This window comes from Pagrus pagrus (assembly GCF_965226575.1).
Source record: "Pagrus pagrus genome assembly, chromosome: 7".
Lineage (NCBI taxonomy): Eukaryota > Metazoa > Chordata > Actinopteri > Spariformes > Sparidae > Pagrus > Pagrus pagrus.
In genome coordinates this window covers 32,078,637-32,096,547 of record NC_140191.1, presented here as the reverse complement: position 1 = coordinate 32,096,547, position 17,911 = coordinate 32,078,637, and the positions used below count along the sequence as shown (strand labels likewise).

The following is a 17,911-nucleotide window of genomic DNA, read 5'->3' as shown; positions in this document are numbered from 1 at the left end:
TGTGTAAGTTGAATCAACCAGTAGTCAAATAAGACCAGTTATTAACAGGGCTATAGCTAATATTGTGGACAGAAAATGATTTTCCTCTGTGTGGCTTCTGGGAATTTTAATTGACATTTGTCATTTAAATGACAGGAGGCGGTATCATGTTAAACTATGTTTACAATATGTTTTGTTTGTTTTTTGGCAAATAAATTACACCTGTTAAGAGAGAATTTGTAACTAACTATAACATTTACAAATACAAATGTAATACTGTATCACAGTTACTGTTAATAATGGTACACTGTAACACAGCTAGTGTTAATACTTGTTTGGGGTTTTTTAGGGCTAAATCTGATGTTTTTAGAGATACCGTCTTTTTTAGGGAAAAAAATATCCCTGCCAAGGTATTTTAAAATAATATTATCACATTCTAAGTGCTGTATCGTAGGCAACTGGATGTGTTTCAGTTTCTTGAAAAGGTTTCACCTCTCATCAGTTTTAATCAACTGGAGGGGATTTGCAAGCTTTTAAACTCTGTGTGGGAGTGTCCTTACATAGTCGTTAAAGACACATGTGAGCTCCGAGTATCAGAGTCGTTAGGGCCACTTGTGGGTCGTTGCCTCAACGGCCTACATGTGGGTTGGTAGGACTAGGTGAGCCCAGGTGTGAATGGTTGTTAAGCTGTCTGGGGAGGGAACCCATCTGACATAGATGGATTCCTTTACTCCTCTTTCAAACCATCTGTCTTCTCTAGCCAAGATGTTTACATTGTTGTCCTCAAAGGAGTGATTTTTCTCCTTCAGATGTAAGTGGACAGCAGACACAAAAATTGTAACATTACAGGCACGTCAAAGCAACTCGCATAGAACAGAAGCTCTCACCTGGAGAAATAAGGACATCAACAACACAGCAAATCCGGACATACAAGAGAAGTGGGTGAAATACTTGTCCAACAGAGAACTCACCCAACCAGAGAAGGATGTCTGCCAAAGGACTGAACTTTGCAGTAGCTCCAGAACAGATACCAGTAGTAGATCTCATCACAGCAACAGAGTCAGCCATCAGAAACAACAAGTTGGCAGACACAGAGGCAGAACAGCTATAGTTGAAGGCATCAGCTGCTCTTGCTATTGCAAAAGTACCCCTCTCCCACCTCACTACTGAGGAAAGGAAGGCCCTGGCATCCCTCAAATGAGACCGGAACCATCTTGCCAGCAGACAAAGGGAGATGCACTGTAGGGCTAAACACAGTGGACTACCACACCAAAATCACTGATCTGCTTAGTGATACTTACACCTATGAGGCACTGAGTCGAGATCCTACCAGTATCTACAAAAGAAGGTTATAGAATATCTGCAAAAACTGGAAAAGGACAAAGCCATTGACAGGCCATTATCTTACCAACTGTACCTGGGGAAGCCATCCCATGTATCTATGGACTCCCCAAGATACACAGGGAAGGAGCGCCACTCAGACCCATCAGCAGCAGCATCAACTCAGTTACCTATAACACATCCAAGCACCTAGCCAGTATCCTAGCTCCTTTGGTCGGTAACACTCAACACCACATCAAAAACTGTTCCAGTGCCTGACTTCCTTTCTGGCTCGATCTGCTCTGTGCAGTTTGATGTAGCTGCGGTCTGCTTCCGTCAAAGACAGACTGGTCGTGTATGCGGCAGAGAGCCGCTTCTGGGCTGCTGCTGAAACATGTCTTGACATAGCCGTTGGAAACATGAGCATTATCTAGAGCATACCGCTGCCATAACACAGCCAGGAAGGGCCCGATGGAAACCAGGGCTCAGACCTCATATGTCTTGATATAAAATCTCACTCAGAAATTCAGAAAATACGTATGTTTTCCAAAATGTTGTACTAATCCATTATACACGAATTATGAAAATGCAGGTAATGCTCTTTTCAAAACAAGCATCCATTTAACTTTTCTAGTGCATGTCTACTTGGCGCACTGGTGCGTACCTCTATAGGGTCATAAATCTTGCCCATAGTGCAGTTGTCCACACTGTAATGTGCAGCTGACATAATTTATATTATGCCAACCCTTGTTGACCCTCGTGGCTACGCAAATATGGAAAGTATAAATTTGCCTAGTGTGTCGTTTATGCTGGGGGGGATACTTCAGACAGTGGAAACAGCATTCCCACTTTCCTCAGCTGTTTTATTTTTTGACCAGTTTTCTTCTTTTCCACCACCTCAACTGGTTTTATGTAACAGATGAAATAATGTCCAGTTTGTCCCACCATCACATCTGCACAGATCTCCCTTATCAGACTGCTCATGCTTTGTCATTATTGAAAGCATTTACAGGAACAACACATCATACACTATTTGCAGACAGTTGTTTTTACATAGTAATGCAATTATTGCACATATTCGTGCATGGGTACTGGGATAGCTGTGGTTTCTTTAGATTACCCACAGTGGTGTTTCTCTGGCCAGAAGAGATGTTGTGAAGCACATCTGAGGAGTCACTTTGTCATGTGATGGTTAAATGGAACACTGCCAGTGTCTCACAGGTCAGCACTCTGGGGACACCATCATCAGTGTGCGATAGAGTATTTGATTTAATGAAAAGCAGCAACTGGCTACTGACGCTCCAGCAGGCTGCAAGCTGGTTTCCTACAGTGCAGTGCACTCATCTGGAAGCAGGAAGTAAACAAATAATGCCAAAGGCCAAACAGCTGGGGACGGTGGGCTGTAGGCAGAGACACAGGAGACTGCTGTGCTGATTTGGACCGATGTGTCTGTTTAGAGACGTAAGGACCGATACTATCCTTGTACTTAAAACAGCATCTGGTCCTGTCAGAGGGAAATGTAAAATACCAACATTTTATTCTGGCAACTGGGCTGATCCTCTGCCCTATGCAATCACATTTTGTATGCACCTTAAACATGCATTACAAGCATTACAACTAGTACACCAGAGTGTTATCACATTGTGATAAAAGCAAATCCCATATTCTTCATGGCAGTTTTATATTTTCTGTATTTTGTTCTATGTTCTTTGTTCAGCTGACAAAGACCACCATACAGTAAATTGAGAAACAACTCCATCAAACTAAATGACAAATAAATAGAATTTGTTGTTAATCTTCCAAATGACCCCTATTAATGTTTTCTGTTTTCTGATCCATCGCTACGACAGCACCTTTTGTCAATGCCCTCCAAAAACTAAAGATGGAGGTTATAAAATAGGGGTGTCATGATTTCAATACTAAATCGAAAATTGATCAAAATAAGCTTTCAGTTTCAATCATCAAATTCAAAGGCAGTATTGACATTACAGCTAGCTTACTGGTAACCTGTAGCCAGACAAGACTACAACAAAGACAACAAAGACTACTTTGTCAAATTTAAGAAAGGATTGTGGTCATGGTTAGAAAAATAGAAAAACTACAGATTACAGAAACAGATTGTTTTCTCTCATGTTCAAGTCATGGATATTGTTCATCCAACCATCCAACCACGTTGTCTACTTTCACAGTGCTAAACACCACCACCTTTGTTTCTGACAGTCAAAAGTGATAGCATGGCTGCTGCAACATTTGTCAGATTAAAATAGCATTTGAACAACAGACTGATGCTGTCCTTTCCTCTAGAGACAGTCTCACATTGAGAAAGCAGAAAAAACATCCTCTAATTTGTCACAGGGACAATGCTTTTTAAAAAAACTAGAAATAGAGGAGCCATTCATCCATAAAGCAAAAAATGAAAAATAATCTCAATTCCAATGAAAAAAAAAAGCTTGCATAAAGGAAGTGCATAAACAACAAAATCCATTGTGGTATCTCTGGCATTTACATATCCTTCTGCTGCAACACAAAAATAATTGATCAGCTACTGAGAAGAGAAACACTATTGAACATCACAGTAGAGGCTTATCTGTCAAAATTAAGATGTTTATGACTGAATTGAAGTCACAGTCAATTTCCCCAGCAAGGTCCACTTCACAAATATCCTATACACAACAGCAAGTGGCCTGTAGAGGAAGAGAGGGATCAATAGTAAGCACAGAATGAATGTCATCCATGATGAATGATGAATGTCAGCTAATGTGCAGTATTGACATGAGTCTTTGTTCTCTTCTGTTTCTAAACTATTCGTTTTCTTGGATCAAGGTCTGCTGATACTGAGGTGATGCAGACTGGAAGATTGTTTGCCTGCATTGTGGGTAATATTATAGGGACAAAAGAAGAAATAGAGAGACACTTCCGAAAATGTTGTGTTTAAGAAAGAGAATAGTCGGAGAGGGCAGGGGAGGGTGTCGAAGTGAAATGAATTTCATTAGAAATTAACCGACAACAGAAATAAATCCCTGGAGCTTTCTTATCCTCACTCTAATTATAACCACCACAGCCAAATGAATCAGCAGTAGTTGCTACCTCAATTACTGTGGAAAGATACATATACATGAAATTTCCTTTTAGGAAATGTATTACCATCATGGGAACAGGACTGCACCACTTGCAATTGGGTTAATATTTCAAATAGCAATGAGTCTTGATGCAAAAGAAAATATTAAAATGTTTGTATGCCCCACAGGTCTGATTCGGTTGCAAGAACTTATAAAGGCTCCTTCCCGGTACAACATCCGGTTAAAGATCCGGCAACTGCCCGCAGAGACTAAGGATGCCAAGCCACTGTTAAAGGAGATGAAGAGAGGGAAGGAGTTTCACATCATCTTTGACTGTGGCCACGAAATGGCTGCTGGGATCCTGAAGCAGGTGTGTACCCGTTATTGCGTGTATGTGTGTGAGAGTGTGTGTGTGTGTGTGTGTGTGTGTGTGTGTGTGTGTGTGTTTGTGTGTACACATTTGAAGGTGTAGCAACATACTGGTGCATGGAGACAGTTGGTATAGTCTGAATAAACCAATTTGAAGAAGACAACTTCTCCCTGTTGTAAAGCGAACCTCCCTGTAGTGTTTGAGACTGTCCCTTATAATCATGTTAACAATTTGTTCCACCACTACCAGAATCACCCAATTAATGTTGGATAAATACAGTTTGGTTACTTATTATTATTTCTGGGTTGTAAAGGAATGATTTGTCTCCTTCAGTTGTAAGTGGACAGCAGAGTCTTGACCTGAGGAGTTGGCCCTCCTGTGTTGCGATTCATTTATCGAGAGGTTGTTCTGTCTCCCCAGTATACAAATCTGTGTAGTCCTGGCTGCATTGAACAGCATAAACTACATTACTCTGCTTATGCCTGGGTGCTTTGTCCTTAGGCTGGACATGTTTCTGCCTCAGTGTGTTGCTGTGTTTGAATTGAACATCAGAAATATAGTTTTTTTGTCTCCACAAATGCATTGTCATGCCTACAAACACTGGGGTCCCTTGTCAGAAATATCCAGTTGTTTCACAATGTTTCAATGTTAAAACGCAATCTTGAACTGCAGTCACTTGATTGCCAGCTTTCTTGCCTGTAACTCCACTCCGCCATCAACTCCACCTCCAGACATGCAAGTTAGGTCACAAACATATAAAGTGAAGGTATTATGACATGTGTTGTTGCAATGTCAGCATGGTATGTAGCCAATGACAGAAAAATTGCCTGTCAACATCTTATCCTGGTGATTGGGCTGTTATAATAATTAAAGTAGTAAACATAGTTGCCAAGAATAGTTTTTAGACCAGTGATGTCTTAATTATGACTCGGCCATCTCATTATCCCAAGATAACAAATTGTTTACTTGTGGTTAAGACTTTATCATCTTTACATCAATAAATATTTTGTTGAGTATGCAACTGTCATGGTCATATTGTGTGCTTGTAATTTGTGTTCTATCCTCTTCAGGAACACTCGTCTTTGACATGATAGAATCCTCATGGGCAGACACATTTACATTGAGATCACAGGAAAATAATGTTTGACGTCTCAAGATAATCATACTATTAATCTCATAACAGGCTTAGTTATCTTGACATGTTGATCACAAGATGGTGGTTTGATATTTTGCACAACAATATATCAAAAGATGTTAGGATAACAGCCTTGAAATAACTCACAAAGATATAAATGATTCCACATTGTACTTAATGGCTAGCATCACATTGACTGTTCCCAACTGACTGTGTTGTGTGTAAATCAACCTGACAAATTGGCATGATTGTCCATTTATTACAAACAGTCAAATAATAAGTTGAGTGCTCAAGAACTTCACACATTATGGTTTTAATGAGAGAATAACCTATGTCAAAAACAACTGGATAGTTGAATATTTAAAACAGTTGTGTTACCGATGCACCATAGGAGTTCAGAAATACAGGAGGTACAATACTCAGCACAATTGTGTCAATTCACCACACACGCACACAAATCCCTGCATGTAGTAAGTGTCACACCCATTATAAACTGATGAGTGACAGCGACAACCAAAACACATGCAATAATAATTACACACAAAGATTCAGTACTTGCAAGTTTAGCAAGGAGGGCCTGGATGAATGGAGAGGTGCAGGTTCTATCGAGAGCCAAAAAAGCTCCCTTTCTGTCAGGTCACAAGGAAGCATACAACACTGCCAGAGTATGACTGAAAACTAGCATCAAGGAGGCAAAGAGGAAACATCAGCAGAGACTGGAGAGGGACCTCAACACCAACAGCACTAAAGATATATGGCAGGCAATTCAAAATGTCACAGGCTACAAAAGCTGAGAAGCCCCCATTATGTGTGAGGCCACGTTGCTGGATGAGATAAACACATTCTATGCTTGCTTTGAGCTCCTCAACCAAGTCAGCTGTAAAGTCAACTCTGCCTCCAGGGGACTGGCCACTGTCTGTAACCACAGCAAATGTGAGAAAAATTCTTTGAAGCTTGAATATGAGTAAAGCTGCTGGGCCTGAGAACATCCCTGGCCGTGGACTAAAAACATGTTTTTTACTGGCATTTTTAACATCTCACTCTCACAGGAGACTGTCCCCATTTGCATCAAGAAAACCATCAAGGTTCCAGTACCTAAAATGTCTGTTGTGTCTAGTCTTAACTACCACCACCCTGTGGCACTCAGCCCCAAGTACTTTGTGAAACTGGTTCTTCAGAACATTGAAGGCAACATCCCAGCCAGACTGGAACCTCGCCAGTATGCATTTAGAACCAACAGATCCACTGAGGATGCCATGTCCACTGCTCTCCACTCAGTCATCAAAATACTGTTTTTCTATTTCAGCTCATCATGCAGTACAGTCTAACCAATGAGATGATGGGAAAACTTAACACTGGGCTTTAGTCCCACAAAAATTGTAACTGGATATTGAACTTCCTCACAAAGAGAACCCAGACAGTACAGATTGGCAGTCACATCTCCTCTTGTTAGTGTTCAACACCGGAGCCCTCCAGGGCTGTGTGCACAGCCTTCTGCTGTTCACACTGGACACCCATGACTGCACTCCCAGACATCAAGAGAGCTCTATTTTGAAGTATGCGGTTACACCACTGTCATCGGCAGCACTACAAATGATGAGAGTTCATAACGGTCCTGCAGAGTGGTACACAGAGAGCAATCTACTGCTCATCATTAGCAAAATCAAAGAGCTGATTGTTGATTTTAGAAAAAAGGAGGCAAAGACACACACCCCTGTCTACATCAATGGAGCTGAGGTGGAGCAGGTGAACAGTTTTTGGTTCCTGGGAATAAACATCACAGAGTACCTAAGATTCTCTGTGACCCATTCACACCCATCCATTGTCTGTTTACCATGCTGCTGTCCAGCAAAATATACAGAAGTATCTGCTACTGTACCACCAGACTATACAGTGGCTTCTTTTCTCAGCCTGAGACTCAGCATAATTTGTATTACTTGTGTAGCATAAGTGGCTACAACTTACATTTCATTGTACAACCCTGTATTGTAAAATAACACTTAAATGAACCTTAAACATTTAATCATGAAGGAAATACTCAATTTAGTGATCTTTCTTTGAAAATGAACATTGGTTGCACTGTGGCTTGTGTAAACTGGTGATATATCATACTATACCCAGCAGGGAAAATATAGCTTGTAAATAATACTATAGTTCTTTTCTAAATTATATACAATGACTTTTCTATGCAGCCCAAGATTGTCATTTGTAGTAAAGGAAGTGTGCAGTGAGTAGCCTAACTCAATTAAGAGCCATTCATTTTTCTCCTGCTTACAGGATTTATGAAATATTAAACACAACATGATTCACCAAGGGTTTTTAATCAATGCCTGCGTGGTAGATTGCTGGGGAAGGTCAAGGACTCCTTTCATTAATAATGTCAGAAAGAAACCCTGCTAATGGGAGGTAATGAGAGACTTAACTGTCCTGCTCTGATATTCTCAGTACATGGCACACCAATAACTTACCCTGAAGATACTGTAGAAACAAGACAGTCAGGAGACAAGATCAATATTCATTTATGTTTCCAGTGTTTTGTTTTTCAAGACATGTAGCACAAAGGCTAGCAGAAGAAATGTTTTTTTAAATATGCTTTCATTACTTAATTACATGCTGTATATTTTGGGTTTACACATTCATGAAAAGATTAACTTTTTTAAAATATAAAAATCAATAAGAAAGTCATTTTTTTTATTGCTGTTGACTGTGGATTTTTGCAAATTTTATCATGTATAGATAGCTAATGTAAGCTAATGCTAGTGCTTTAACTCAGTTGGTTCCTATCAGCTGGCAAAAGTCAGGGCTGATAATTCTTACAAATGGAAATAAAGGAGCAGCATTGTGTGTTGCAGTAGAGCTAAGTAACCCTAGTATTGTAAGATAGTAGGCTGTGTAATGTTAAACAACTCACATGGCTTAGATTCTTACCATTGAAACATTTGGACAAGCAACACAGTGGTTCAATTTATGTATTTTTTATTATTTAAACAGTACATTTTGCTTAAGCCTACTTATAAATGAGAAAAGAACTTGAGAACACATTAATGTTATCACTTTCACACACAAATTAATTAATCAATGATTTCATTTTATCGAAGACGATTCAAAAAAAGCAAAAATCATGTAAGAATTAGCTCTGGATCAACTCTCAGACAGAATGCATGAAGATGTGTATTTCCTACTTTTCTATGGTGATGGATGGGCTGATGATGAGGCAAACTTTCTGGAATGTACCAAGCATGGTGAGCAGACTCTGTGATCCTCGGTCGCCAGGAAACAGCCAGATGATGACTGCTGAGTCCAGGCATAGACCAGGCATATCTGAGGGCACAGAAGAGACACACAGCATGTGTTCTCCTGTCTTGTTACATTCATGCATGGAGCTAAAAAGTCAAAAAGTTCAAAAATTCTAAATTAATGTTTGTTCATATAGCAATCAGTAGGCTTTGCTTGTGGCTTTTAGGAATATTTCTCATTAGTGAAAAAAATGTTCTTTTGTGTAGTTTATTACAGTATATAACAGTGGAGCCCATCTAAAATAATAAATGATCATAGAACTAAAATCTTAAGTAAATTATACTGGTTAACATGAAATAAACTAATGCGGTACTGGTATTCCCTAATATCATTGTGTTTAAAGTTATTACCAAATCTCACTAGATAGCAGTATGGTATTATTCTCACATCTAGATTACTTACAAAGTCAAAGACATGAAATCGCCTTTATTTGCTCTGGGTAGCGTGAAAGACGCGTAATTCATGTATTCATGTGAGTTGAAACTATTGAACTCAAGCAAGGATTTTGTGTGATGCTGTGTCGCAAATATCGGCCGTTCATGAACAGCAATGTAGGAGAGGATAATAATCATTAATCGTGGCCGTTTGCGGACTCCTAGAGCTGTATGATAACACATCTACTCATACCGAGGCAGGACAAAAAAAGGAGCTGGCGTGGAAGAAAGTGAGCGAGGAAGGCGGACCACCTGTCATGGAAATATGTCTCAGCACAGCATAGCCTTGGTCAATCGAACTGCATTCAGGGAATACGTTTTTTAAAAGTTGTTTGCTTGTCATCTAGCTGACAGACCTGACGAAGCAGACTTTTTACAAGGGGACATTATGATGTTGTTTTTTCAGCATCCTTTTGAACCATTTATTCCAGTCAGATCACATCAAAATCTCTCTGTTTTGGGTTCATATTGATGTGGTCAAACAGATAAATTCAGTCTATGTCTACTTGCTGGTCACAGTTACTATTTATTGATTTTAACAGACCTAATAAGAAACTGCCACTCACCAGAGACAGATGGACAGGCGCTCCACAGCTGAGAACTGGGCACCGGTTAGTCTGGGCACCGGTTAGCTGGAAGCTGCAGTTATCCAGACTCTCAAGATGCTGAAATTCACCGAGCTGGGTACCGCGCAAGTAACCCAAAAAGAAATCAATAGTCTCGCAAATGCGAGGCAAATATTTTCTTTGCATTAGGTCTGAACGCACCATTACAGTTTGATAATATCAAACTTATTATATGTTCTTAAACACAAGATATATACTGTATATTGACACATTTCATTAGATTCTGACCATTTCAGTCACTTAGGGTGAATAGAAGGAGAAGAAAGAGAGAGGAAAGAGAGTGTGGAATGTGGTATATTTATGACTCTTGATAGGTTTTAGACATAAGGTGCACTCAAACACAGGCACAAAGATCCTTTTGAGTAAACCATCAAAATGTTTATGAAAGAATGTGGTTTCTTATAGATTCCTGTGTTCAGTGTGCTACACAGTGAAAGGACAATTGCTTTTGGTTGTATCTGAATGCCCTTTAGTGTTATAACATAATCACAGAGTGCTTTTTCTGCCCCAGTGATAGCTTGGATTGATGTTTTAAAATCAAACTGCTGCTATGACGGACCAGGATGTGTTTCTCTATAGATTTTTTTTCATTATAAGTGATATAAAAAAATAGAACATATTGTAATATTGTATGTCATAACAAGGTCCAGGAAATGGTCCCATGTGAGTCACCACTGAGTGGGCTGGTCCTCAAACTGAATGCTGGAGGCTTTCTCAAGGTTTCCCACCTGATAGCAGCAGCCATTATCCCTTCTTGCCTGTCTAATCATCCTCTCTGCACAGTCCTAATCTGTGATTCATATTGGTTAGTGAGTCTCAGCACAGCAGGCATGACTCTGACACCATCATATAGCGTCATACCGCTGTAATGGGGTGGCACAGAGCCAAAACACACACACACACACACACACACACACACACACACACACACACACGCACAGTCTGGATGATAATACAATAATACAGAGCAAGGTGCTTCTGCTTTAGAATTTCATCTCAGAGGTGCATTTTTAGACACAGATTGCTTTGGTAATTGTGAGTACATATTCCAGTTTGGGAACTTACTACAGTTGATTGGTAAGATGAATGAAAATCACAAATGACAAAAGGCTGACTCATACTCAACATGACAGCAGTCAGGTTTTTATGTAAAATTACATTCCACTAATCAACCTTAAATGGAAAATTGAGCTGCAACAGAGAAGAATGTTGGCTTCCCAATAATCACTATTCCCCCCTGCTTAGATTCAGTTCTGGTGTTCATATGACTCTGGTTCCTCTACAAAGTTGTGAAACTATTTGAAACAGAAATGAGTGTCAATATCACCAATGTGCTTCAGACCTGCCAACCAATGTTAGCGTGTCCATTAGGGCTGCATGATATGATTAAAAAACATAATAAATAAAACAATCCCAATGTGGTTCATGATTAGTAGGAATGATTATTTCTCTCATTTTCACTGAAAAAAAAACCAAATCCTGGTGATGTGACATTTGTTGGAGTCTGTACCAACAAAATGTGTCTTACATTTGGAGAACAACATTTGTAGGCCAGGACATTTCTGTAGCACTACAGTTCCTCACTATAAAAAAAGCCCTATTGTCCATCATTCAAATTTAGCTGCTTTTGGTGAAAGATAGGTAGTCCTGATATCTGTCTCCCCCAGCCATGTTTTCCAACTTTTGATCACAAGGGTGATCACAAGTTGTTCGCAGGCCAGATGGGATAGATAGATTCCACAGGTAATCCTTTCAGCATGTTATTGGTCTGCCCAGGGGTCTCCTCCCAGGTGGAATTACCTCCATGGGAGGCAACAAGGGAGCACCCAAAGCAGAAGCCCCAACTACCTCAGCTGGCTCCTTTTTGTTGCAAAAAAAAATGCAGTTCTCTCTGGCTGAGGTCTTTGTCCAATATCTAAGGGTAGATCAAGACAACCTGTGAACGAGACTCATTTGTTTGGATCCAGAAAGCTCATGACTATACTGTAGTACGGTTGTACAATAGATTGACTGCTAAAGTGAGAGCTTCACTTTCAAGCTCATCCTCACCACAAAAGTCTGGTTCAATAATGACACAGTACTAGACTGTCTCACACTCTTGTAGGGTTGGGTATCCCAACATAGTGGACACACTACTTCCTGCCTTGACACTGGATGTAAATTGTCAAGTGCAGAACATATCCATCTGTGTGCTGAAATAACGCAAAACACAAAGCCTGGCACATTCACAACACTGTCTCTTGGTGCTCTATACGCTACTCTGTTATTGAGAAATGTTGATCAGCTGCTTGCACCTTTCCTTGTTGACAGTGCCAATAAAGTATGTTCCAAACCAAGCCAGCACTGGATCATATTACACACCATGTTTGTATTTTCACACATTCAAATTAGCAGCATAAGTATCACACAATTTGCAGCCAATTCAAACAAACAGCGGCTTCCAAACAATTTCCCACAACAACTCCACCAGGGACCTCGTTACTGCAGGGTGACTTCTTATATGTGTTTATGACAATTTCTCAGATGTTTCACATCTATAGAATCAAACATTATTGTCTGTTTCACTACATATGCCAAATGGATGAGACTGAGCTCTGTCTTTTGCTTTATTTAGCATTTTTCCTTTTTGGTGGGTGTTTGTTTCTTATCTCTGAGCCTGTGGCTGCAGCAGTGTAGAAGAATATATGCCTCTTCACATTACATGGTCATACAACCAGTAATACAGCCAAATAAACAGACAAATGAATATGTGTGTGTGTGTGTGTGTGTGTGTGTGTGTGCATGTGTGCAACATCTGACAAAATATTGTATCTGCCTCACTATTCACTTATAAATCTCTCTCTCTCCTCCAATCATTCTCTCTCTGCCTCCTTCTGTCACTTCCTTTCTTAGGCTCTCGCCATGGGGATGATGACAGAGTATTATCACTATATCTTCACCACACTGGTAAGTACAGAAAGAGGCTGCACACTCGCTTTGTCATCAGGTCTAACACAGAGCTCTGTATCCCCATGAAGATTTGTTGCACGGCCAAAAAATGAGACGATGCCGCTCTTCAATCTTCATTTTCTCAGCTATTCATTTTATATTTATTACCTTGGATCATACTTTTTCCCTTTAATGTGTTCTCCAGAGCCAAAGACAATAATAGGATAGTACTTTGTGACATCAAGATAACTGTTTTTTTTCTTTTGCTTTATCCGTTTAATGCTTTTTCCACTTCCACTTTATGGCCTTCTTCCTTTTAAAGATTTGCATCTTCCTCCTACTTGTCTCAGTCGTGTTTGTACTCCTTTTCTTATTCCTTTTCATCTTCATGCTCATGTTCAGATCTTCCTCCTCCTCTTCTTCTTCCTCCTTCATATTTGGTCTCCCTCGTGGTGTCTTGAAAGAGCTGGATAAGTCGCATTGAGTCAGCCCTGCTGCCAATTTGCCCCAGTGGCCAACTGTGGTACTGCAATTTAAAATAATTCCCTGTGGTTCAAAAAGCCGTGCACTCATACAGCGCTTTTATCCAAAACACTTTACAGTGCCACTCGTATTCAGTCATTCACAAGCGTGCACACATGCACACACACACATACACAATGTCATAGTAAGCAATCATAGAAAGCACCAGTCTAACCAGTCCAGGGACACTTAAACATGTTGACAGGAGCTGGGGTCTGAACCGACCCTATGATTAGAAAACTATACTCTCTACCGACTGAGACACAGCAGCCACAGTCCCAATTATACCAAAGACCACCATTATTAAAAAGATTACTGTAAAACTGTTGACAGAATACCGCAAAATGTAAAAAAAGCTCTGACTCACAAACTATGACTATATGAATTAGGATTTCTTAAACCATGAAGGTTTTATACTTAGAACATATTTGAATCTTGAAACGTGTTTGAAGCAAACTATCTTAGTCATCTCAGTGTAAAGTACATATGCTGACAGTAATGAGCAATGTGGTCAACCCAAGAAGAGATAGACCTTTTTGGCACTGAGGAAGGTTGAGGCACCATACAGTACAACCTGCAAGGTTACACATGTCACATGTGTGACGGAGACAGCTGAAGACGCTAGCAAGCTACTTCTCGTTAGCCTTGCGAGGTCGTCAGTTTGTTATCAGTGAAGAAGTGTACAACACAACTGTCCTTGAAAAAAATTGTCAAACCAAACAGAAAAGGGGAATTTGGGGTAAAGGAACAAGACTGTCACCTCTATTTAGTTTTAGTTAACTTCTCCTCATAATATGATGTTATGTCAGATACATTATAGAGGGGACAAGCCATTCAAGGCACTTCGAACAGAAAAGTCCACAATGCCAGAGATAGCAGTTGTATGATACATATCCTGCCCCTTCCCCCAAAAGCCAATTGCATACTTTACCACAGCTGAAACAGGAAAGATCATGTTATTGCATTGACGGGAGTGCACAGCTGAGATTCAGAACAGTTTCAACTGATTTGGTGTAGCTGTAGTCAGACTTCTAATAAGCATGGAAGAGGAGGATATCACGCTAATACCCAGGATTACCAAGAACGGTGAGGTTATTCAAACATTAGACATTAAACTAGCATTTGTCCAAGTGCTCTGGTAGGATGAGCTGACGGCGGCACTGTATTGAGCCGAAAAAGAAGTTGGTGTCGTGAAACCATGTGCATGCGCAGTAGAAGTATAACCTGTGGCAAAAGAGCGAAGTGAGCAAAGTCACTGAACTTTTTAAATGTTTTTTTATATATATCAGATTTGACTGGTGATTCTGTACGTGTAGTTTTTATGTCCAGATTACCATTAAAAGTGACGTTGTGGTTCTGTCCCCGTTCATTTAGATAGGGGCCTGGTCTTGTTAGCCCAAAATAATTGTATGGGGGCGTTGCCAAGATGGCTACCAAGTGGCAAGACTTGCCTATAAGAACCCTGGTTATACCTTTATCAATATTCATGTAAACATAACTTCATGTCAGTCACATTCTTAATACCACCTTGAACCAACCCCTTGTTTGTAGTGTAAGTTGTTTGTAGTGTAAGTTGTTTGTAGTGTAAGTTGTAGAAATAGGGATATTTCCGTTTTACATGTCTAATATCATAGAATTTTTCCTCCAGTGCTCAGTTCAGAATGTTGAATTGCAGAAATATCAGATAATGAGAAGGCGTAGCTCAATATCATTCAAGAAAAAAGACAACGGATGTCATTCTCATGTAATTTACCTTAAGTTGTGCTAACCAGGTTGGTAGACCTTTGACTTTCAGTTCCATGCTGCTTTAAATAAGGGTCTACACTGTAGTTATTTTATTATTATTAAAGTTAATACCTTTATAACTTTTGTACTAAAATGCCATAGACCTTTCCTCTTACATCTGGACAGCCTGTTCTTTCTCTCCCAACACAACAAATACAGCAGCATAATTATCATAAGCCTAACCAAGTAGTTTGGGAGCAAAACTGATGTTAGAGGGGAAAGTAGCCTTGAGCTTCATCTGCTGTAGGAAGTTGGGAGTGTGCACGTGTTGGTCTGGAATGATTTGTGCTGAGTGTCATGATTTTACACTGTGACCTGTCTTGAATTATACAAAATAAATGTTTCACCTCAGTAGTCCAGGCATGTCCATGCAAAATAACACAGTTAAATATCTCTCTTGACACACTCTTAAGGTATATATTACAAGTTGAATCAAGCTCCTACCCCATATCTATAAGATAAAATTAAAACAATTGCTCAAACAGTCAGATGTCAGCTGGCTCTAATTAGAAATGACTGGGCGATGATGGGGCAATTGTAAGAGTCATTGGTTTTAACATCATTATTCAAAAACCTCTTGAACTAATTGGATACAATTTTAATGTAGGTAACTTATATCTGTGTTGTACATGTTATCAGTAATCAAATGTTTTTACAGTCAATATGAGTCACAATATTCATTGAAACCCAAGAAGTAAAATGTTACAACTGCAGGGGCAATCAAGACTTGTAGACTTCCCGCAAATGCACCGCAAAGTCAATGAGTGAAGTGTGGTTAAGTCCAATAATCGAGGCCATGATAACACATCTACTGGTACTGAGACAGGACAAAATAGGAGCTAGCGTGGAGAAAAGTGAGTGAGGAAGGCAGACTACCTGGTAAATTATAGAAATATGTCTCAGCACAGCATAACCTTGATCTTTCTGAACTGCATCCATGGAACAAGCATTTTAAAAGTTGTTTGCTTGTCGTCTGGCAGCCAGACCTGGTGAAGCATGAATTCAGACTTTTTCTAAGGCGGCATTATGATGTTGTTATTTCAGCATTCTTCTGATCCATTTATTGCCGTCAGATGCAGCCCAAGACGCTCAAATTCACAGAGCTGGGTGCCGCACGAGAAACGTGAATACAAATTAATAATCCCGCGCATGTAACAAGAGGCGAATATTCACCTTGTGTTTGGTGTGAACGCACTATTAGTGAGTGGTGAATGAGCAATGTGAAAGGACTGTAAGCTGCTGCTAGCTGACCCAGCTCCACGCGTGGTTTCGTCAGGATTGCTATCTGTAAACAAGAGACTACAAGCAGACAGCGTTGTGAGCTACTCGGTAAGGCTCAGAGTTCCTCTGGATAATAAAAAACTCTGTGAAGACTTCTAAATGCTGCCATCCTGCTCATGGACAGAGACCTATGGACTGCAAACCTTCCCTGGAGCACTCCATCGCACTGAATAACGCATAGCTACTGTTTTATTTTGTACTCTAGTTTGAGTAAAGTGCCCGCTAAGTTTTTGGTCCCTACGATCACAAGCATCAGTTCAGACCTGCAACGATTTCTTTACTGTCAGATCCTTTTTCCGGCCTATTTAACAGTGATTATGGATGTGTGCACAGTATGTGTTTGGGCACTGATATAACTCGATTTGCTTTGTGTTGAACTAGAGGTCAAGAATACGAAAACTGTATGGTTTAAAGGGAACAAGTGTAATGCACAGTGTAAAACTTGTTTGATCAGAAGAAAATAGAGAACACCTACATAAAGGGCACAGGGTCGCATCTACATATACGGTTTTAATGAATAATCATCAGTAATGGTAATAAAGTGACAGTGAAGTTGGTAAAGGCAAGTTTACAACAAGAAGAAAAGTCTGATAATTTCAGAAAATGACATCCGTTCACTGTAATGCAGCCTTTAAAACTAGGAAAAGACAACATTTATGACATATCACCATATAACCATTACCAATATCTGAGACGATATATAGTCTAATTTCAGGATAACAATACATATATATTTGTTTCATTAGTAGTGTTAATATTAATTAACAGCTGTAATAGTAGTAGTAGTAGTAGTAGTATTAATAATAGTATTTGCATTTCTTTGTCACAATGGTTCCAGGCTGTTTGAATTCTGTGTCGTCCACAGACTGATAGCTAACTGAAAGGCATAAAAGTGAAGGCATCAGTACATCCCGTGGAGTGAAGACAGATGAGACAGAAGACTGTGTCACTTTTAATTTTTCACCTAAATGTGAAAAGGCAGGATTCAGAGTCTGTAGCTTTTCTGATTTTATGTGACTGTTTTGCCTTTGGTTATCTCAGGACAAAGTCCCCTTCAATGTCTACAGAATAAAATGCAAAACAACACACAGTTACATATGTGCACACACTGGTGAGCATTATTCTCAGCTACCTGACTGTGTGAACTTGCTCTCAGTCCATGTTCCAGGTCAAAG

At 39.8% G+C, this 17,911-nt stretch overlaps 1 protein-coding gene across 4 annotated transcripts in view; it reads left to right on the top strand.

Moving 5' to 3' along the window:
* Positions 1-17,911, top strand: part of grik2 (glutamate receptor, ionotropic, kainate 2) — a 303,295-nt gene that overhangs the window by 113,953 nt on the left and 171,431 nt on the right. For all 4 annotated transcript variants that reach the window (XM_084357024.1, XM_084357025.1, XM_084357026.1 and 1 more), the window contains exons 5-6: positions 4,547-4,728; positions 13,113-13,166. In XM_084357024.1, the coding sequence (XP_084213150.1) occupies positions 4,547-4,728; positions 13,113-13,166 (236 nt within the window). The remainder of the gene's footprint in view (positions 1-4,546; positions 4,729-13,112; positions 13,167-17,911) is intronic.